This window comes from Salvia hispanica, chromosome 6, assembly GCF_029641045.1.
Source record: "Salvia hispanica isolate PSC_SH4W2 chromosome 6, Shi_PSC_v1, whole genome shotgun sequence".
NCBI lineage: Eukaryota > Viridiplantae > Streptophyta > Magnoliopsida > Lamiales > Lamiaceae > Salvia > Salvia hispanica.
Window position 1 is genome coordinate 22,374,673 of NC_142697.1, and position 23,058 is coordinate 22,397,730.

Genomic DNA, 23,058 nt, shown 5'->3' on the forward strand with positions numbered 1-23,058 from the left:
GTCTCACGGGTGGGATAGATCTTGGATTTGGTAGTTCAAGTCCAAAACTTGAGCTAAATGGGCTGACCTATACAATGGCAAACAGAACTTTTTATAGTATTCGCTTATTTATGTTTTATATTATTGGACTATAGTGTCTGTATATTGAAGTTGAGAAGAATGTAAAAATAATTTATAGCTTTTGCTTTTCTTGCGTTCATTAAAGTTGAGAGGAACGTCAAAATAATTTCTAGCTTTTAATTTGCTTTTCTTGTGTATATTAAAGTTTAGAGGAATGCCGAAATAATTTCTAGCTTTTCTTTTCTTGTTTGTGTTTTTTATATTCTTGTGTTTATTGTCGCTTTGTGTTTATTTCGGCCAATATACAACATTCTCATGAATTTTGTTAGCTTCATTTCTGATTCTCTATTTCAACTTTCAAGCATCTCGCCACAGTATTTTACATACAATTTTCAACAAGAAATATGTATCACCAATTTTTTTTTATTACAGCATTATAAAATTAAATTTTTTCACTTACAATTTAAATCTAAAAGTCAATTATTAATAGCAACATGATTTTGTTGGGCTTTATTTATTGATGGAGTAAGGCAATGGGCAAAAATGGCTAACTTGAACGGATTAAACCTTAGGGTTGCAGCCCATTTAGTACCACTCATTACGTTGTTCGATTCAACAAAAAGTAAATGAGATACTAATATATTGAATAGAAAAGCTCAAATTAATTTTCATCTTTAAAAATGTTTCCTACACAACTTAGTACCGAAAACCCAAATAAATTTGGACCATAGAAAATCACGGATCAAAATTCCGGTGTTTAATCCCAAATAGTAGGAAAGAGAACAATCGCCTTCATTCAATTAGCCATAACTAATTCTTCAATCTCCCTCATTTTCAACAATCAAAACTGCTGAAAAGAAACTCTCAAACGAAATGGCTAAAGCCGCATTCCACATACTGCTCATCCTCTTCCCCATCGTCTACGCCGCCGACGACGGAGTGGTGACGGCGTGCGAGAAGACCTCGAACGCCAGCTTCTGCGCGGAGTTGCTGGTGCCGTACGCCTCCCAATTCATGGACAAGGACGGCGACAAAATGGGGTACGCCGCCATCTCCGCCACCCTCGCCCAAGTGCAGTCCACGAGGGCGTACATGGTGCGCCAGACCACCGAGCCCACGGCCACTGAGAAGGAGCGCTCCGCCGTCACGTCGTGCCTCGGAGATATCGGCAACAGCGACGACAGCCTCCGCAACGCCTCGCAGGAGTTCGACCTGTTTCGCGCTGCCAAAGGCGAGCAGCGAAGCAGCCACAGAGAGAGCGTGATCAAGATGATCAATTCCGCAAGGAATGATCTCACCGCCTGCTCCGATTTGTTGAAGAAGCATAATGATGTTGTCGGCGCCGGAATCATTAGCGAGTCTGCGCGCATGACGGAACGCTCCATTCAGGCGTGTTCCGTGGCTGAAGCTTTCATACACTGAATATTAGGTGTAGATTCCAGAAATTTACTGTTTTCCCTAACCTCTTACAATTTGTAGGTAAGACCAATTTCAATATCAATAATTTCACGACAAATCAAATTTTGTTACGGTCACGGCATATATTGTTTTTACCATATATGTTGATATCGGTATATACACATTATGCCGTAAATTAAGGTATATATATATAATGAAATTTTGGTATCGCGGCCGTTACTAATACCAAATTCTTTCAATTAGGTATCGTACTGTACCAAAAATTATGAAATACTAAAAATTAAATATTATTAATATTTTTTTTCCTATAAGATAAGTCTGATACCGATATTTCAATATTTCACTCCCACCAAGAAAATAGAGTAATATTCAATTGGTATATAAATATAACTACAGTATTTTAAGAAATTTGATCAATATTCAGTCAAAATATTACTAGTATTTTCGTTTCATAGCCAAATAAAGTAACTGACCACCACCTTGGGAAGAAGACCACAAAAAGTCATTTATAAATTGATCATAGAATAATAGTACTAATGGATCACAAGAAAATGAAAGTATTCGTTAATAGAGATGGTTAATAAGGGCCAAGGCGTTGCTGATATGCCTCTCAACTCCAGTGACACAGCTAGTGATCTTCTTCTTAACGGAGGCGCTCACCTTCCGCTCGAGGACTTCGTCGATGCACGTCTCAGCGTCGGTGATGGCGGCGCTGGCGTAGGTCTTTGCATTGGCCCACTCGAACGCCCTGTCACCGCTCTTCATGTGGCCCATGGCGGTGAGCGTGTCCTTGAGCTCAGTGACCGCGTCTTTGAGGTCGCCGATGCAGTTCTTCACGGCCATCGCCTCCGTCTTCTTCACCCCCTTCTGCTTCGCCAGCTTCGTCACGGTGGCCGAGCAGTTGTAGGTGGCCTGCACCGCCGCCTTCAGGGCTACCTTGCACAGCTTCAAGGGGTTTGTCCCCACCGTCGACGCGTAGGGCACCAGCGTCTTGATGCACAGCGACGAGTACGTCGTCGTTTTGCACTTCTTCACGACGAAGTTGGTCGAGCTTTTCTTTGACGTGGCGGCGGAGGTTGGAATAGTGTTGCATGAGATTAAGACCGAGAGTGTGAGGATGGCTGTGAGGAAATGTTTAGTTCCCATCTTTGGTTTCGATCGATTGGTGTGATGATATTGATTTATTTTAATTTGTGAGGATGGATTTGCAGAGAAGACGCAAGGGGTATATATACTATACATATAACATCTATATAAGTAATTAATGTAGAAATGAAGTTGTCAGCAGGCGAATTAATTGTTGAATCTAGCGGGAATAATTTAGGTATTTAAAAACTGCTATTTTAGGTTGTTGATAGTCCGAAGGCACATGCGTTTTGTCAAAAGATTAGCATCTGTTCAAGTCACATGCTTATTCTAAGCCATCTTGTTCATCATTTCTGATCATTGATCTATATACGTTGTTTTAAGATGTACTCTTGTTTAATTGCATTGTCAGTATACATATTTAAGAGTAATATAAGAAAATTGCTGATATATTTTATTTGTCGATTACATAATTTTTTTTTTTTTATTATTGTGAGAAGTACAACAAGAGTATACTTTTGGGTTAGAGGGTGATAGCAGTTTCTCATTATCTTATTATTAATATAATTATACCAATTAAGAAAGTAACTTTTGTCTGCAATTTCCTCTAAAATGTAGGAGTACTTGGTGGAGTATGAAAGTTTTTTGTGATCAGTTCTCTTTCCCTGATAAGAGAAGAGCAGCGAAATATATTCTTTATAATAGGTGTACATGTTTCCTTTGTATAGTACTCATTCGTTTCTTAAAAATAGGAACATTTGAAATGACACGAATTTTAATGCAAATTTGATAAAGTAAGAGAGATATAAAAAAAGTGTCAGGTGGAAAATGGATCATACTGGTAAAGAGAATGAACTTTCTAAAATAGAATGTTTTTATTTTTAGGAAATGGTCCAAAAAGAAAGAGATTCTATTTCTAAAAAGCGGAGGAAGTATATTATATGTAGGGTTGGCCACAATTACGTTAGAAGCACTAAATTGGATGAATTGAGTCAAATAATAATTTATGCAATTTTATTGTATGCAAGTAATGTTTCCGCCGCTTAACTTCATATGCATGCTTTCCGACTTGATAACCGGTGAAGTATAGTAGTAGTACTAATACATGTAAATTCAAGTTTAAGGGTATACAGGGTTCGTATATTTTTCTAATATGTTCGTACATTGTATCGCATAATATAAAAAAGTTAATCCTAGAAATTTATTTTCCAGAATGATGTCAATTTAAATTGCTCCAAGCTGCCTCCAATAATATTTAGAACGTGGGCCGTCGTATGCCTACATTAATTGGAGGTATAGGTATAGAGTGCTAATTATTTGAATTAGATGATTGATATAATTGGAATTAGATTAATACGTTGCTGTGATCCTTAATTACATCATGCGATGGTGGATGTTAGGGGCATGTGTTGTGAGCACATGCGCGTAAGGTGCTGCTCAAACAATGCCGCCTTTTATGGATTAACCTCCACGAAATTTGCGCTTATCTCAATCCACTTCCATTTACGTGACCATTCATACATATACTATTTCATACTTATTTCAATTAATTAAGGTGGGAATTTAGTCTTAGCTTTATTAATCGAACGATGTCAATTTCAAATTCGCTAACAACAATTTAGACTGAGTAAATCGTATACCATCACTTGACAGCTAGGCAATGATTATCTTAATTATGCCCTAATGATAAAATAATTACGCATCAAATCCAATATTATTTTGAAGTAGATACATATTACTGTACACTACTATTTGGGCATATGGCAAGATTTATACAGTATATATGAATATATCGAAATTAGGGGTAAAGAAGAAAGATATTCAATCCATATTTCGTGGATCAGATAAGTACGACTTGAATATATATTTATGTGAAAAAGCTATGAGTAGGATGATTTAGACCAAATTAGAGATTTTCTACAAAATACCCCTCTAGTTTGACGCAGGGTATATTTTTTATTAAAATTGTTAGGTGTGGATGGTTAAATATACAACTCAGTTCAAATACATCTGCTTTCCCATTAATAAGTCGAGAGACTGGTATCGATATCAGCTAGTTAACTAATTCTGGCCTAAGTTATTAGGAGTACCAATTTACTATTTTCATATATCCACAATTAAAAATCTTAGTTCACTTTTAATATAATTTAAGTCTCAAATTTCATTAACATATTCTCATCACATTATATTATAAGGAGTAGTAAATAAAAATAGGTCTCACATTTTACTATTTTTTTCACTCACTTTTTCTTTATATTTCTTAAAACTATTATCGAACTAGACTGAGATTCTTAGAGTATCAACATCCATGCTCTCCACGGAGAATATGCTCTTCACTATTAATAGGCCCGACCCCACTTTTATATAGTACCCCTCCGTCTCATAATAGATGTCACACTTTTCTTTTTAGTATGTCCCACAAAAAGTGGCATATCTCTTCTTTTAGAAAAAGTTCCCTCTCACATCAATTATAAAATTATATTTTCTCTTACCACTTAACATACAAAATAACATCTCCTAAAATCTCGTGTCATCTCTCAAGTGAGACATCTACTATGGGACGGATGGAGTATATTTTATCTTAACAAAGGCACAAAACCCATGATCATGTTCTTTTCCAAGAGCATGTTTTTCACCATTCATGAATTCCACTATTCAATTTTAAAACTGCAATTACTAAAAACATTTTCTTAATAATAAAACTTCATTAAAAAATCCAAAATGAAATTACAAAGTCACATAAAAACATAGGTTAATAAAATAAAATATTATTCTTCCGGTGGCGGCGGTGATGGCTTCGTGTTCAAACAAGACATGTCGGTATTTATAGATGATTTGGATGAATTGAGGATATAAAAATGAAAAAAAAAATTGTTCAAAAATGGTACTCTGCCGCTGGCATGAGCACAATGGCGAGCTTGTCGCGTGCTATGCCAATGGCACGAGCACAGCTCTTCACAGCGGCAACGCAGCGGATGCTCTGAGTGCCGGACGGAGGAAGAGAATATGGGTTAGAAAAGGGAGATCAATGTGAATGAGTAAAATAATGCTCTTAGTACATGAAAGATTTCTAAGTTGATTCCATGTTGATATGACAATATACGTGAGTACTACTTACTATATAAGTCTCTGCCAGTAACTAAATTACTAATTGGCATGTGGGCTGGACCGGTCTGTCCTAGCTCCGTCTTAGTCCATGTCTGAAATGAGTCGAACTGGGTTGGTATTTAATTTTATAAATCTGGGTCGAGCCCAACCCAAACTCACTTTGACACACAAATATTTTGAATGACTTTTGTAGCTTAATTAGATGATTCCATGCTATGTCTTTTTGCACCACCACTACTCTTGCATCCATAATTTCCGATATAAAGCAAACAATTACTTACTACATGTACACTTCCATATCTACTTTCAAATTCTATTACACTAGAAAAATTTACCAAGTGAAACAACACAAATATGCCAAAACTTCCAATTTTGATGTCGCTCACCTAGCTATTCATAGCTTAGATAATCTGCTGTTCACATGTGTCAATTGTTATTGAAAAAATGGTATGCGATTCGTCATGCTGAAGAACGCGATTTGAAATAAGCCAATAGTCCGAGAAGTGGTGCATTGATATAAGTGGCGGGCTCGGATTTGGTGGAGTCGACACGATCATCAGCAAAGGAGTCGTCCACGTTGGGGCCTCCGACCACCGCCCCTGTGAGCTCATTGGGATTGGCGTCGGCGCTCATGAAATAAGGCGTTCCGTCCTTGCAGGCTATGTGGTCTGGATGCTGAGCCACCGATGGCAGCGATGATGCCCTGTGGTGTATTCTCCGTGGAAACTTACTGCCGTATCCCACCATGTAAGACATGCTCAACGGATTGCTTCCTAGTATATAGTCCACCTATGTATACAATAATACAAATACAGTACAATTCTCACACTCATCACCCATCAGATTTATAGTATTTGGAGGAATACACTTTGTACGTTGTTTGTACCTACCTGCTTTTTTGTGAAACCAACGAGCATCTTTTGAGTGATGATTTTATCATTGCATCGAATGACATGCTTCGATTTCTTCAGGTAACGTGCATATACTAATATGAGAAATGAGACCGCGGTTGCATGTTGCAAGTTACAAACTCCTTGTTTTGCTAGAAGCCCTCCTGCAACATATACATTAGTTTCTTTTTTATTTAAGTACTCCATATAGTAGTGAGTATATATATATAGATATACCTGGAGAGAATTGGACGATATTGGTGGGAGAGTCTGGCAGTATTGAACAGATAAAGGTATCCGCATAGGAGAGAAAAGGTGTAGAAGTTTCCATGGTGTTATTTAGCACCAACTGCATATATCGAACCCCAAGTTATTAGGAGTACTACTTTTTAAGGCTCATTGAAGTTAAATTTAGTAAATGAGGGGAACTTTAAAACTTACTTTTGAAATAAGAACACCGATTCCAGCATGCTTTGCATCCCATCCAAATTCTGAGATGCCTGCTTCAATCTGTGGTTTGAAGTTTATGATGTTTTGCATCACATAATTCAAATAAACTGATTTTTTGCTAGCTTTGTATAGCCATGCTGCCCCCCACAACAATTCATCCTGCAAACATTAAATCTTACACTTTTATTTTTCATTTTTTTCCCATTTACTTTAGAATGATATATATACCTGATAGCCACTGTAATCACAATAAAAAGGACAGGCTCCTCCAGCAATACTGTCGTTGTATGAGCCTCTATACTTGTCTGCAAACTCAAATACCTGTAGTCACAAAATATATAAACCATGAAAATTAAATACCTGTAGTCACACAATATATAACCTATACTAGTTCCTTGCTCCTATTTGTTTGGGTTAATAGCTATTTAAAATTTAAATAGCCAAGTTTGGTTTGGGTTAACTATAACAATTGTCTCATCTATACACAAAATATCGTCTCATATATTTGTTTACCTCAGAGGCCCTTTTGAGGAGCACTTTAGCGTACACCTTATCTCCGAAAGCTTTGAAAACCAAAGACGAGGCGGCCAGCGCCGCGGCTATCTCAGCCGATACTTCGGATCCAGGTGCGTTCTGAGTGACCGCATACAACGTACGAGGAGTGTCCATGTCTTCTGGCCTCTGCCAACAGTTGTGGTCGGCGTTGGGGTCTCCCACCTGAGCATACACGACGCCGGGAGTGGCGGTGGCTTTCAGGAAGTACTCCGTCGACCACCGAACTGCCTCCACCGCATGCGCCAGCTCCGGGCCCATGGACTTGCCGTATTCGATTACTCCCCATGCCATCATCGTCGTTGAGAATGCCATCGGAAAATTGAACTTCACATTGTCTCCCGCGTCGTAGTACCCACCTGTTAAGTCTACCTGGCCAACACAAAAAACAAAGTTTTTTTTATCACGCTATTTAAGAAAGTAATATTTGATAAAAAGAAAATAAATGTAAAATAAATTAAGAAAAACAAAAGTATATATATAAAAAAAATGAATGAGAGAATTGAATTTGGAAGGATATGAATCGATTTACTTGGCTGAATAGATGATTTATATCAATAACTACGACGTAAATTTACACTTACGCCCTTATCGAGACCGTCACCGAGTGCCGAGTCTTTCCTCCATGTCAAACGCTGAGAAGCGGGAAGCTTCCCTGACCTTTGCCCCTCAAAAAACAATATGCTTTTTGCAAGGGCATCTCCATAATCATGCAATATTGCATTTCCGCTACTCAATCCTACTAATACTATCACCACATATATTATTAATTTTCTCATCACTGTCAGATTTCTATTCCTTCTCAACAGTATGACTAAACAAGAGACTTCTCTCTTTTGAATAAGAACCGAAGACCTCTCCTATTGTTAATATAATGGCTGTTTAGTATGGGTAAAAGATTGAGGGCAAATATTAATTTGCTTCTTTAAGTGAAATCAACATCAACTTTAACTCTTTAAGTGAAGCTTACACATGCAAAAGTCAATATTTTGCTCTAAACCTCAGTATGGTGATTAATTGGTTTCATCTTTGTGATAATTTACCTCAGATCGATCACATTCACTTCTCATAATACTCCGTTTTTATTTGGACGTTTACCTTATAGGGTTGACAAAATATACATAGAATATTCACTGGTGAGCGTTTTCGTTGTAGTAGTATTAATTAATTAAAGGATTCATGACTTCGGCAATTATATAAAGTAGCATCATTGACATGGAAAAAAGGGGCGATATCAAGTGAATAAAAAGTTAAGTTGTGTTGCCACAGAGTTGACTAATAAACTGACATATTTGTTGATATGGGTGTTATATTTGGGCTTTGAATAGAAATTATGATTATATCTTAATTTATTTAAGAGCGCCTATACACAATTTCTGTGGTGGGCCATCGGCGTTGCTGTAGGTGGGCTTAGTCAAACGGTGACAGGCTGCTGTAGTTTGGGCTGAGTAAACTATATGGGCTCGACTGATCATGAGAAAATGGGCCATTAGTCATGTGAGGAATTGGGTAGTTGGCCCAGTAAACTGCATGGGCTCTACTGGTTGGCTAATGGGCTATAAGAACTCATATCCACAAACCCTTTCAAATGCAAATATGATGCATTGCTACTAAAACAGAGAATTATAAAATTTCAATGCAGAAAATATATCGAAATAGAGGAGCCGATCCCACCATTTGTGGTCATTAAAAGATAGAAAATAAATCATCTATAGCGAACTAAAACTTGAAAAACAGAGTCCCACAATGATCTTTTTTCTTTATTATAATTAGTCATTCCCTTATTTCTTGGCAGATGAGTTTCAAGATAATTATCGGTGTGTTGACCATAAAACAAAGAAGAAATAAAGTTGTGATTTCCTGAGACACTAATTAAAGCATGATTAGCGTAATTAAAACTCTTAAGCACATGGGGTAACCTGCAAATTTCAATGCTTAGGTGATCAGACATTTGTGTTATCTAATTTAAAGGTGGAATATAGGCTCCTTACTTAACGCTCAGATCTCCCTCATGTGTACTGCTTGACCATCGATTATCAGATGAGGTACGGAATCGCACTTAACTTCTTAATTGCTTTTGTTTAAACCTAATTATTCTTCACAATTTACAGCTCGCCATTTTTTTTTATATAATTAATTTCACACTGGCCGCCGCGCGAATATCGTTAAGCAATTCAGTCTTGAAGCGATATAACTACATATATAAATTTCTCATGCACAAAAGTGGTACTACTAAATAATTCAAATCGCCAAAGATTTACGTCAGCAACATCATTTTCAACTCAGAAGATTGGGCATCAAGAATGGCTTAGTGTTATAATTTTATCTTATCATTTCAATCACAATTATGCACGAAAGATATTATTGCAGACAGATCGAGTTAGATCTATCTATAAACTATGGTTTTCAAAGGACTTTTATACACAATTTCATTTTACATGAGTTGTCGGTCAGGATTAATTAAAAAATAACTTCTATTTAGATTCCAATACTATAATTGAAAATTATTAATTATTAGTACTATAAGTTTCCACTAAATATGGCTGGAAAAACCTTAACTTTCAAATTTTGGTTTGCCCCTGCAAATATGCAATAAAACTTTGATTGCATGCATCAGCTATGATCTCACAAAGTGTTTAAAAAATACTAGGTCGAGACAGGAGAATTAAGTTTGCAATAATAGGACATACAGTAGACTTTAGAAATAGATTCCCAGCCATTTCCAACAAATTAAAATTGTTCCAATCAATTAATGGCTCCTGACACGATGATGAGGCAAAACATTTCTCTCTCCAAATGCGCCATCTTACCTTGAGTGTAATGGCCGTGATCCATGAAACAAGGATCTCTTCATTTTAAAGACATATCATTGAAATTTCATTCAAATTCATTATTCAATTGAACTCTCCCATTCCCTCCTTTTCAAACTATTCCAACTGTCACAACATGATTTACTTGTATAAAGTCATCAACCCTCCAACAAATCCAAGATCTTTTAAGACCTCCCTCAATCTCCCCTTTCATGCTACCACCCTAATTAATCACCATGACCTCAAATTCTATACTATTATCTTCTTTCTTCTTCTTCTTCTTCTTGTTCCCCATAATAGTACATGCCAGTGATGCTACAACTAACAGTAGTAGCAACACTGGCATAGCATTGTGGTGTAGTACCACACCGCACCCAGACCCATGCAACTACTTCATGGGCCGGGACCCGGCCAGGTTCAACCCCAATTCCCGGGAGGATTTCAGGACGATGACGATCATGGCCGCCCTGGAGAGGGCGGCCGACGTCCAGTCCCTAGCAAGCAAAATGCACTGCACGAGCAAGCGAAGGACAATCGTGTACCGCGACTGCAACAAACTCATCGAGAACACAGTCGACCAACTAAACACAACGCTGCAGAGCATCCAGAACAACGCCAGCTTCACCGACTTCGACGCGCAGACGTGGCTGAGCACGGCCTTAACCAACATTGAGATCTGCCGCCGGAGCTCCAACGACCTCAACGTGACCAAGTTCAGCTCGCCGATCCTCTCCGGAAACGTCTCCGAGCTCATCAGCAACAGCCTCGCGACCAACAACGCGCTGCTCGACACCAACTCGAGCACGGCCCACCGCGGCGGGTTCCCGGCGTGGGTGACGAAGCGGGAGAGGAAGATGCTGCAGGATTTGCAGCTGGCGACGAGGGCGAATGTGGTGGTGGCTCAGGACGGGACGGGGCAGTTCAAGTCGATCCAGGCGGGGATTAACTACGCGACGTCGAGGCGCGTGGGGAATGGGAGAGTGGTGGTGTATGTGAAGAGAGGGGTTTACAGAGAGAATATTCTGATAAGCAGGACCATGAATAAGGTGATGCTGGTCGGAGATGGCCTCAGGTACACCATCATCACCGGCAGCCGGAGCGTCTCTGCCGGCTTCACTACTTATAGTTCTGCAACCGTCGGTGAGTTTCGTCCTCGTTAATTAACCCAATAATTAGTAAATTACTACTACTTTTAAAGTGAGTTAAATTGCATGTGCAACTGTGGCTATAATTAGAATTAGGTATTTTGTTATAGCTAGTTAATTGGTTAATTATCTATAATTAGCGCTTTTCGTACTAATACAAGTTAAACTCAACTGATCCTTATCATAACTATTAATATTAATACACACATTGAGCAAATATATGTATTTATTATCAGTAGTGCAAGTATAAAAATGGAATAAATCTCAATGAAGATGATCACGAACGAAATTAGTACAATGAATTACAATCTCAATATTCAAGTTCATATATAAAATAATTGTGCTGCACTAGAGTCAGAGTCTGTATTGATTAATAAATAACAATTCATGTGTAAACAGTTGACTAAACAGGGGATTTTATTTTATTCAGTGGTATGATATGTAATGTAAATCAATATATATACCTTCTGGCCCGAAAAATTCTTTCCCCACTATTTTAATTATCGCAATGGAAACAATGCATGTTACATTAATTGTGCGCGTACAGTTCTCAGAATGAACCAATAGGCATTAATCAACTAAAAAACTAATTAATTGACATTTGAGATTCTGCTCGATCTGAAAACAACTAGTAAATGATTAATAGATCGTCTAGTATTATTTTCTTTTCCCTTGCAATAATTTTTTCATTATGCTAATAAAATATATACACCTCACAAATTTCAATACCATAAACCCGACACCTTACTTCTTGTCCAAGGTCATATTACTAACTTCCCTTTGAATCATCATATCTTTGAAGCTACCTAACAAGATGCTCCAACTAAAACGTAATTTTGTATCTTTACGTTGAATTCATACAGTTCTTTACTTCACTTACTACTACTATCTCATCATTAAAGAAAATTATACTCCCCCATCACCCATTATGTTTCCACTTTGAACCGGCATGAATTTTAAGAAATGTAAAGAAAAATGTTAGTTAATATGAATTCCCTTTTATAATAGTACAAGTTTTATAAGTGAAGTGAGTTAGTAGAATATATTTTCCATTACTAAATATTGTAAAAACTGAAATAAGACAATTAATACTAGTAATAGACATTCCAAAATGGAAAATTGGGTCACGGGACTAAGGGTGTACTAGTTGACTTGGATAATTATTAATTAGATTAGTACTGAAAATATTTGTAAATTGATGATTAGGAATCGATGGCATCGGATTCATAGCCCGGGGCATCACCTTCCGCAACACGGCGGGCCCACAGAGAGGGCAGGCGGTGGCGCTCCGGTCGGCCTCGGATCTGTCGGTGTTCTACGCGTGCGGGTTCGAGGGGTATCAGGACACTCTGTTCGTCCACGCGCAGCGCCAATTCTACAAATCGTGCTACATCTACGGCACCATCGACTTCATCTTCGGCAACGCGGCCGTCGTCTTCCAGAACTGCATCATCTACGTGCGGAAGCCGCTGTGGGGCCAGGCGAACGTGGTGACCGCGCAGGGCCGGGGCGACCCGTTCCAGAACACGGGCATATCCATCCACAACTCGCGGATCATGCCCGCGCCCGATCTCAAACCCGTGGTGGGCTCGTTCAAGACCTATCTGGGCCGGCCGTGGCAGCAGTATTCCCGCACCGTCATCATGAAGAGCTTCATCGACGGCTTCGTGGTGCCGGAGGGCTGGTCGAGGTGGGAGGATTCCGATTTCGCGCTCTCCACTTTGTATTACGGGGAGTATATGAATTTCGGGCCGGGCGGGTCCACGAGGAAGCGGGTCAAGTGGCCCGGTTACCATATCATAACGGGTACGAATGTGGCGTCGCGGTTCACGGTCGGGAGCCTCATAGCGGGTCGGGCGTGGCTGCCGTCTACGGGCGTACCCTTTACGGCCGGGTTGTGATTCATTATATATGCACGTGCCTTAATTATTATCATTGTGGACATTATTTTTTTAGTGATTTAGTTTTGTACATGTCATACCGTTATGACATTATATTTATTAATCAAACTTCACTCCATCGGAATTGTTTTCCCTCTATCTTTCTTTTGTTGTACATTGTTGCTATTTATTTATTTGTATTTCTGAATTAAATAGATGCAAAAAGTTATTCTAAATTGTATAGATGCCCACTGTTTCAATTCCCTATCAGTATTCCAGTAGAAGCAACGTCCATATTGATATTTCATAGTATACTATATGTATAAATCATTTTTTTATTTAACCGTTTTATTAAATGCAGTTAAGAAAAGACATAAATCGATGATAAATAAATATAGATGTCCAGTAGAAGCTGTCCACAGCAATTCAACTAAGTTAAGAAAAAGTCAGATTTATATATGGGCTGGGCTACACAATCTTGTAGTAGGAGTCACTGGATTGTTAATTGGGCTCAGCCCAATTAATAAATAAGGTACACACAAGAAGAAATTGATGCGCAATCCTTTTAGACGTTGACTAAATTACTATAATTAGGTTTCTTGTTCCAATTCCACTAATGCTTTTATAAGTTTGGGCATATTAATTATAAACAATGATTGTTTCATCTCACTGAGTACACACGAGAATAATTTAATTTCATAAGAAAATACACATGTACGTATATAATAATACACACGTCGAATGGGGCGAAAATTGAAAAATTATACTCCCTCCGTACCATTAAAAATGATCCACTTTTCTTTTTGATTTGTCCCAACCAAGATGACTCATTACTTAAAATGGAAACCCCTTTATCTCTACTTTATCTCATCTCTCTTACTTTACTCTCTCCATTTAACATACAAAATAAAGTTGCATAAAATCCCGTGCCGCCCAAGAAAGGGGTCATCTTCCTTGGGACGGATGGAGTACTTATTAATACTCTTTTGTTGCATTAACACTCTAATTTGAATTGCCATTTTCGATCTATATAATCTATTTAAGACCAATTATTATTGTTTGGAGTGTCACAAACAAAGTATATTGGCGTTTCATATATCGCGCGGTAGGGAAATGTCCTTTCATCCATACTATACTTTCATATGTCAAATATTTTGAATTTGTAAAAGTAAAAAAGTAATATGTGATTTACTATGTTTTTTAATGGATGTGTTGTGATGAGTATAGATTTGATGATGGTGGCTGACACTTGCAAATGGCGTTGGCTTGAAATTCACGATGTTTAGGTATGCCATAGTTTTCCCCCACTCTTGTTTAGCCATTTTAGATCCTCATCATTCCATATCTTTTCCTAGTAATTATAGTGTTGGTTTGTCAACCTGCTTAAGTGGCATTAATATCCTTTTTAAAACTTCATTTGCAGGCAGTTATTAACTCATGTCATCAATGTACAACACTATTCAGGCTCTTTCCCTTGAGAAAGTAAAAATGACATGAATAAGTGAATTGAATACGTCATTGTTTAGTGTTCTAGAATGCCATTATAACATTTTAACTGTTTCATCAGTATAATTTGCAATAAGCCTTAAGTAGTCTTATCAATTGCTACTTTTGAAAAACAAGAGCAAGGACTCGGATTTATGCAGATTATTTTTGTTGAAGAATCATGTTACTTCCAAAACAATGATTACAGATATTCTTTATTTGATTAAGGATGTTAATTGGTGCTTCTAAAACATCACTTGTGCTTCAAAAAAAGCATCCTCATTTTTGGTCTTCCAACTAAAAGTAAAGGACGCAAATAAAATCATCCCAGACAAGCAAATAATTAAGATATAATTTTGGTAATTTTAGTAATTTTTTTAAAAAATCAAGGCAAGTATTTGTGTCTCTGATTTTGTGTCCTTATAAAACGAGTTTTTTTAGTATATGTCATTTTAAACTCACTGCTGCATGCATCGATCTAATATTCAGAAAGTACAGTAAACAAAACCACATCTATATATATCCACTGCTTATTAATAGTTGTCGTGTTTCTGATTTAAGGTATCGGAATATTCAAATTTGGATTTTCATGTTAGAATTCATCGTGTTAATCATAGTTCAGTTGACTTTCATGTTAATAGTATACCTATTTGAAGTGGTGGAGTCACAATAGGGAAGGTGATCAACGAGGGTTGTCGCAGAAAAAATATGTTGGTGGAGCTGAGAGTTTATCAAGACTTGTTTTTATAGTTGAATAAATATGTACATAATCTTATATAAAATCATACTCTCTCTCTGTTCCATTCAAGATATCCATATTCTTTAGTGCCACATAATTTTATAAGAAATTGTCAAGTGGAATAAGTAGAGAAAAAAATAATAGTTAAATAGTATTTTAATGAGAAGAGAAAAGAGAATGATTATTTCCAAATACAGCAAGTGGACATTTTGAGTGTAACAAAATAAAAGGGAAAGGTGGAGAAAGTAGTACTAGTACACGTTAATCACACTAAAAACAGTAAAGCCATTTTTACTCTCTATTCATCATTTTGATATTTAACTAAAATTTTACAACAATTATTCTTTATTTATTCTCTAATTTTAGCGCCTCTAACCTTTGAAATTGGTCTTTATTTGCATCACTTTAATGAGATTAAGATGATTTTAGTTAATTTTGATAAAATTAACCATAGAAAAAAATATTTCATACTCCATATGATAGTAAGCCCCTGACCCTTATAGGATGTGAATGCCATTGCCTCATGTGCATGGAAATCCATGAACCCATTTAGTTCCCTATGGAGTCTAGTACTAGTATACTATGTTTTAAAATAGAGTGAACTACATAAATGGTACCTGATATTTCACTTTCACATATAAATGTTATCTGATCTTTATTTTATATCGTTTTTGGTTCCCTGTGACAAAAATTAACCCAAGGTACCAAACATGTTACTCCCTCCGTCCCACTTTAGGAGTCCTGGTTGAGTTCGGCACGGGTTTTAAGAAATACAAAGGAAAGTTGATGAAAAAAGATAGTTAAATGTGGGTCCTACTTTTATATATTAGTTTAATAAAATGTGAGTGGAAAAAGGTGAGTGAAATGTGGGGCCTATTACCAATTATGGAATATTCCAACCGGGACTCCTAAAGTGGGACACCCAAAAGTAGTAAATGGGACTCCTAAAGTGGGACGGAGGGAGTATTTTTTTTGTTATAGAGGATATTTTTGGAAATTTCAATTAAATAGTACTCCCTCCGTCCCAAGGAAGATGACCCCTTTCTTGGGTGGCACGGGATTTTATGCAGTTATATTTTGTGTGTTAAGAGGAGAGAGTAAAGTAAGAGAGAGGAAATAAAGTAGAGATAAAGATGTTTCCATTTTAAGTAATGAGTCATCTTAGTTGGGACAAACCAAAAAGGAAAGTGGGTCATCTTAGTTTATATTTCTTCTTCTTTCTTTTTTCTTTTATCTTCTTTTTCTTCTTTCCTTTTAATTTTTTATACATACATCAATTGCATTCATAATATAAATCAAGAACAAAATGTCTAATACAATTAATTATTTAAAATAATTAAATATTGAATATTTTTTTATTAAATTACTTTATACTCATTTTAAGATTGAAACACCTAACTAAAAATATTCAACTCTTTATATCATTACGAGTACAATTCACAATTATTATTACATAATATTATATGATTGATAATTTATATAATTATACTATAATTATTTATTAATTACTACTAGTTTTTAGTATTATAATAATAATATTTTTATAATAATTAAATACTCTATAATTATAACTATAATTATAATTAACTATATTTGAATGATATTAAAAATAAATTAATTATTAATTTATAACATCAAAATAACCATATTAATATTGATTAATAATAATAGTGTAAAGAGTGAGAAGAATGAGAAAAGATATTAAAATATTACTTTTGGTACTAATTTTATGTATACCTAAAATATTCTTTATGGCATAAATGAGAAAATGTTTATGTTTAGAGGACATTTTGGGAAGAAAATTGTGTCAGGTACCAAAAATGTGATTTATAGGTACCAAAATCGATATAAAATAAAGATCAGATACCATTTACGTGCGAAAATGAAAGATCATGTATCATTTACGTAGTTCACTCTTTAAAATAAGTGAGACTGTGGAGCATACATTGGTTCGCGTTTGGGTCTCATCCTTCTAGTATTGGGATTTTGAATCCCTAGTCCCATTTTGTCACTTCATTGTTTCAGATATCCAGTAACATTTTCGGTTCTTTTCTACATTTCATCACTTATTGTTTAATTTTAGTGAGAAAATTGATTAAACAGTCCGACATGAGAATGGTTCCAAGACTAGCTAAGTAATAATCTCAATTGTTTGCAAGAGAAACTTCTTATTGTTGTCCACAAAAATTTAATATTTAGACGTTAGCTTAACCTGTATATATAAATATAATATTTAGTTGTTGACTTAGGAAACACCCAAAGCAATATATAGCCGGGTGGGCCAATAAAGGGCTCTCCATGTATGCAGGAGAACTGGGTTTGGAGTAGGTACACCGTTTTAGCTTACGAGGTTGGTGGGTCCATTCAAATAGTACGGATCCCGCAAGCCTATTGGTTGCCGTAAAATCCATCCAATCAGATATTGTCACCTCATCATCCATTAACGCCGTCTCTCCACCACCCGCCCGCCCCATTAACACGGCCACTATTCTACTTCTGCCTTGCTCTTTCCCTTCGTCAATGGAAAGCTACCAATACCATAGATTCACTCCTTGCTCTTTTATTTTTCTTTTCTGGATTATTTTTATATTTCGATTTACATCGGATTTTGATTTATGTCGAACTAGATCTTAATACAAATGCCGATCAAAATCATACATACATACGTAGTGCATTTTTAGGTCATTGTTATTTATTTTCAGGTCATTTTAAATAAGGATGATCTAAAATGATCTAAAAATGGCATCAAACTTGAATTTTATAAAGTGGCCTAAAACTGATTAATAATGATCTCCCGTGTTTTTTGTTTCATTATTGACCATAAGATCGCCTAATCTTAGGACCACGATTTGGGCTACATTTCTGGATTTAAATACTACTCCCTCCGTTTTTTAAAAATAACAACTCTTTTCATTTTAGTCCGTTCTTTAAAAATAACAACTTTCAAACTTTTTATTTTAGGAAATCTTTACACCTCTATACATCAATTTATTTACCACTTATACCACTACAATTAACAACTTAAAGTGGACCACATGATCCACTAATATTAATCCCATTACTTTTTTCTCTCCCTCTCTCTTACTTTACCAATTTTTCTCCCTCTTTCTCTTACTTTGCCAAATTGTGCATTAAACCAGTGTCGCTTCAAATCTCTCCATTTTTACAAAACGGAGAGAGTACATACTTATTTGGATCATCTATAGATTAAGATTATATTACCTAATTACCTCTAGATATATTATATTACTTGCAACACTACAAACCTAATATTTCATTTAAGAACGAGTTACTATAGAGCCAAAAAATTCATCCCAAAAACAGTAGTAGGGAGTAGTATTTAGTATATATAGTACTTATTTCAAACTCTAGTGTTCCTAGAATTTATATTATCTTAACACACATCTCACACCTGCAGTCAATTGGAATAAATGCATGTGAATATATAATCTTCATGTGAACTAATTTTAGAAAAATAACCAAATTCACTACATTATTATTATTATTACTATTATTACTATTATTATTATTATTATTATTATTATTATTATTATTATTCTCATTTTTTTTGCAATTGGTTCATCAATTTTTTGGAGTTCAAATAATTTTAATGTTTTATGAATTTGTAAATAGAGACCGACGCCACATGAGTAGCCTGACTTCGAACTCCTCGTGACATTTTAGACTTAAGAGCCCAACAATCATTTATGCCGTTAGTGGGTAAGCTATCATATGTTGATGGTATTAATTCGCTAAGTTTTCGAAGTTGTTACATTTAAATTTTAATAAACAAATTGGTAGAGCTTTGAATCGTTAAATGTTGTTCAAAACATAAATTTTTTGACTAGTGCTTGATAACCTCCTTGACAATAATGCGACAAAAAGGGTTTCTAGAATGAAGATTTTATTGTTCAGTTGAATTCAAGCTTCTTAATAATCGAATTATAAGGAGTATATGAAAACCTGAAATTGGTACGTAAAGTGGGACATTAAAAGTGAATAATTGGATCTTAAGTCAATAAGATGCAATTTTTAATTATTAACTTAATATATATTTTATAAAATTTTAACTTTCTAAAATTATATATATGCCATACTTCAAAATTTATCAACTCTAATATCACTTTCTAATTTGATGCAATAAAGTCTTGATAGTAATTACAAATTTACAATATTCCAATAAAATATTAAAAATTTAAAAACAAATCATAAGTTGTTCAATAGAGATTACGGAATGAAAGTCTGAAACACAAAAATTAATTAGAACAGTAAATTTAACAAGATTTCCATATCTAATTGCAGTTTATGCATTTGTGTGTGTGTTTTTAATTGAGCTATAAATACGGTGCATTATTCGCAATATCATTTATTTTTTAAATTATAAAGGGAGATTATGCTATTGAAGAAAAAACTTTTAAAAGCAAATTTCATTAGCGGATAAATATATTTATTGTGAAAATTCAATTTATTCCCAGTTTCTTACTTTTATCATGCTCCAATCTTCAATTCTTTTACACTGTACTTTTATGTCATAAATATATGTTATCCACGGGATCTGTTTTCATAGAGGGATATGTATATGATAATTAGATAACAGTGAACAGAGCGCACTGATCTGTTAAAGTAAATATAAAACGGTGTTCCTCTTAATTCCATGTGAAAGTTATCAATTACTATATTGCATCTATGATAATATAATGATTTAAATTTGTGAGGATATGATATTTAATTAGAGTAATTAATTACAAATAAGACAACACATGGAACGCAACGCCATTGGCAACTTAATTGAAGCCGAACAAGCTTAAAATATGTCACGCCGGACCACTAAATTGGTATTACTGATTACTCAACTTAATTGTTATTTCCACCACAACCACCATATGTCGCTATTTCCTAATTACCACTTTTCATCGCAGCTCGGCGCGCTTCGCTAATTAAATAATTCAGCCGGCTTCTCTAGCGGCTAAATTACGCTGTCTCAATTCTATTTGTGGAGAAAAAAAAGTGTACAAGTTGTGGAAATTAATAGTAGTAAGTAGCATTTAGATATAATTTTATGGAATGAAATTTCAATTGCTATACTTTTGTGCGAGTATGTATCGTGAATATTAGTAAATTCTTAGGTGCTTTATTAATTAATTGAGGTTTAATTATTATGTAAAATTAAAACGGGGATAATCCAACAGGCTGAAGCTCCGTTATAGTCAGCTTAAGTGAACAATATTGGAACTTGTTTTTAAAATATATAGTGATGAAAAGTACTTGATGATGACAAATAATAATATATGAAAAATATAGTTATATATTTAGACATAACGGGGTACAATGATGACAGTCGGTGGTGGAGCGGGAGGCGTATAGCTCACGAGGAAGAAGCAGCTGGTAACTTCAATGATGTCATGCAAATATATGTTCATTATGATGAAAGAGTGAATATCTATACCAAATTTTTATTGCCTTTGGACCATCTATACATTATACTTTCATCTTTCACTTGATGCCTCTGTTTTTTTTTATCTTACCTATTTCAGTACCAACATTGTGAAACTATTATACTCCCTCCATCCCAAGGTAGATGGAGCATTTCTTTTGGACATAAGATTTAAGAAATTGATTTGTTAAAGGTTAAAGTAGAGAGAACAAAGTTAGAAAAGGAATAAAGTACTAAATGAGAGCAAAGCAAGAGAGATTATAATGTTTTTACCAAAAATAGGAAATCACTCAATTACCTTGGGACAAATCAAAAAGGAATACGACTCCAGGGAGCGGTAAGATTTTCTTGTTTCCTTTTTTTTGCTTCTTCTAACTGTGGCAATTTATGTGATAATGTGATTGAGATCAACGACAAAGAAGGTTGCTAGCCACTTCAGTTGTTATATCTAGCATCACATGATCAAGAATTGTGCCACAAACACGGTTGGATAGAAATACAATCTTGGTAAAACTTTTGTGACATTGAATTGTGTAAGAAATTAAAAGTGTTGAAAAAGATAAATTATGGATTTTAACCTGAGGGGACGAGATGGGTGGGACAATGATGGTGGTAATAATTGAGAAAGTTAACAAGCTAACAACCCTCAAAATAAATGAAAGATAGGACAAGAATTAATTACAATGATTCACATAACAAACACCAAAGTTATTTGTCACCACACAAAGTATTTATGGGCATAATTATCAAAAATGAAAAATCCCCAAACAAATCAAGTATGCACCGTGCGCATTTGGGTCCCATGTTGCTGGCTCATTAGTGATGAACAAGAATTTGGTAGGGACAAATTCTAACATAGATATCTAGGGTTGATAGGGGTCCATTTTCCCCATTTCGACACATGGGGTTTTTAATTGCGTTTGAGAGCTAAATATTTCCAATTTGTAGTCATCAAAAACCCACAAAAAGAAATAATAGAAAATTAATACAAGGGACCAATGAATATTTTACTGTCCCTTTTTGGTGTCTTATTGAAGTCTTGGAGTAGACTATTTCCTATTGGTTGGTAGGTTTTAATTTTTTTCCACTGAAACGAATTGTCTCGTACACTCGAATTCAAAAAAATACGGCTAACTGAAATATTAGTATTAATAATAGAAAAGCAACAATTTACTGAGATTAATGAACCTAACATGAAAAGCTTCTTCCAATCTTCCTGAAGGATCTTCAGAGGGCTTCTAGTTCAAATTTTGAATTACCTTTTTTAAAATATATGTAGTCATAAAAGAAGAAGAGAAAGCACCAAGAAACTTTAATAATTTGAGATTTTATTTATAATGGGAAAAGGATCTTTATTGGTGACGAATTGGAGAATGCCAATACCAGCCAATACTATTGACATCAAGTAGTGTGATTAATTTACCCTGACGTGGTGGGTTTAAGTACTACAATATAATAATCATAAAAGTTACTAATTCAAAAAAAATCTGGCTATGTTTAAATGAGTACAAATGACAAGTTTCAGTTATAAGGATGACGAGGAGGCGAACACATACACATATTTCATACAAATAAAAAGACAGATAATTACTGCTTTTTTTTTTCTTTTTGCTTTTTGTGGATTGATATAGGATGACTAATTTAATCATTTAAGTAATGAATGATTAGTTATAGAGTTAAATGAAATGTGTACTTTCAAGCAGGGAATAAAATAAGTGTTGAAAAATTGAAAACTACAAAAGGGAATAAATGTATCACATATACAAATAATAGTATAATCTGTGAAAAAATGGGAAAAGAAATAGAGTTGGAAAAGGAAGGTGTTTAGTAGTAGAAGAAATATAGAGAGAGGTCCCAATCAGTTGCGGGTGGCCACCTTTTTCTCGTGCCCAAAAAAACTTTCCCAGCAATTCAGCTGAGTCTTGACAGCGAGCGAGGGACAATCAACATAAATGTTAGCCTTTCATCATTTAGGGCTCCAATCGACATAAATATATAAC

The 23,058-nt window shown here is 35.3% G+C and overlaps 3 protein-coding genes and 1 pseudogene across 3 annotated transcripts; 2 read left to right on the plus strand and 2 right to left on the minus strand.

Annotated features, from left to right (window-relative positions):
* Positions 1 to 933: 933 nt before the first annotated feature.
* On the plus strand, positions 934 to 1,482 carry LOC148923381 (uncharacterized). The gene has a single exon (XM_089061472.1). It carries the CDS (start codon positions 934 to 936, stop codon positions 1,480 to 1,482), a length of 549 nt encoding a protein of 182 aa, XP_088917598.1.
* A 477-nt stretch (positions 1,483 to 1,959) lies between these two features.
* Positions 1,960 to 2,685, minus strand: LOC125204610 (pectinesterase inhibitor 4 pseudogene; annotated as a pseudogene).
* A 3,350-nt stretch (positions 2,686 to 6,035) lies between these two features.
* Positions 6,036 to 8,344, minus strand: LOC125204607 (endoglucanase 8-like). The gene is made up of 7 exons (XM_048103314.2): positions 8,146 to 8,344; positions 7,527 to 7,933; positions 7,242 to 7,334; positions 7,005 to 7,172; positions 6,801 to 6,912; positions 6,564 to 6,727; positions 6,036 to 6,462 (listed from the first exon to the last, which is right to left on the minus strand). The coding sequence occupies exons 1-7, from the start codon at positions 8,342 to 8,344 to the stop codon at positions 6,133 to 6,135; spliced, it is 1,473 nt and encodes a 490-aa protein (XP_047959271.1). The 3' UTR covers positions 6,036 to 6,132.
* Positions 8,345 to 10,497: 2,153 nt separating this feature from the next.
* On the plus strand, positions 10,498 to 13,559 carry LOC125204606 (putative pectinesterase/pectinesterase inhibitor 59). Its single transcript, XM_048103313.2, has 2 exons — positions 10,498 to 11,515; positions 12,727 to 13,559. The coding sequence occupies exons 1-2, from the start codon at positions 10,612 to 10,614 to the stop codon at positions 13,419 to 13,421; spliced, it is 1,599 nt and encodes a 532-aa protein (XP_047959270.1). The 5' UTR covers positions 10,498 to 10,611; the 3' UTR covers positions 13,422 to 13,559.
* Positions 13,560 to 23,058: the final 9,499 nt, after the last annotated feature.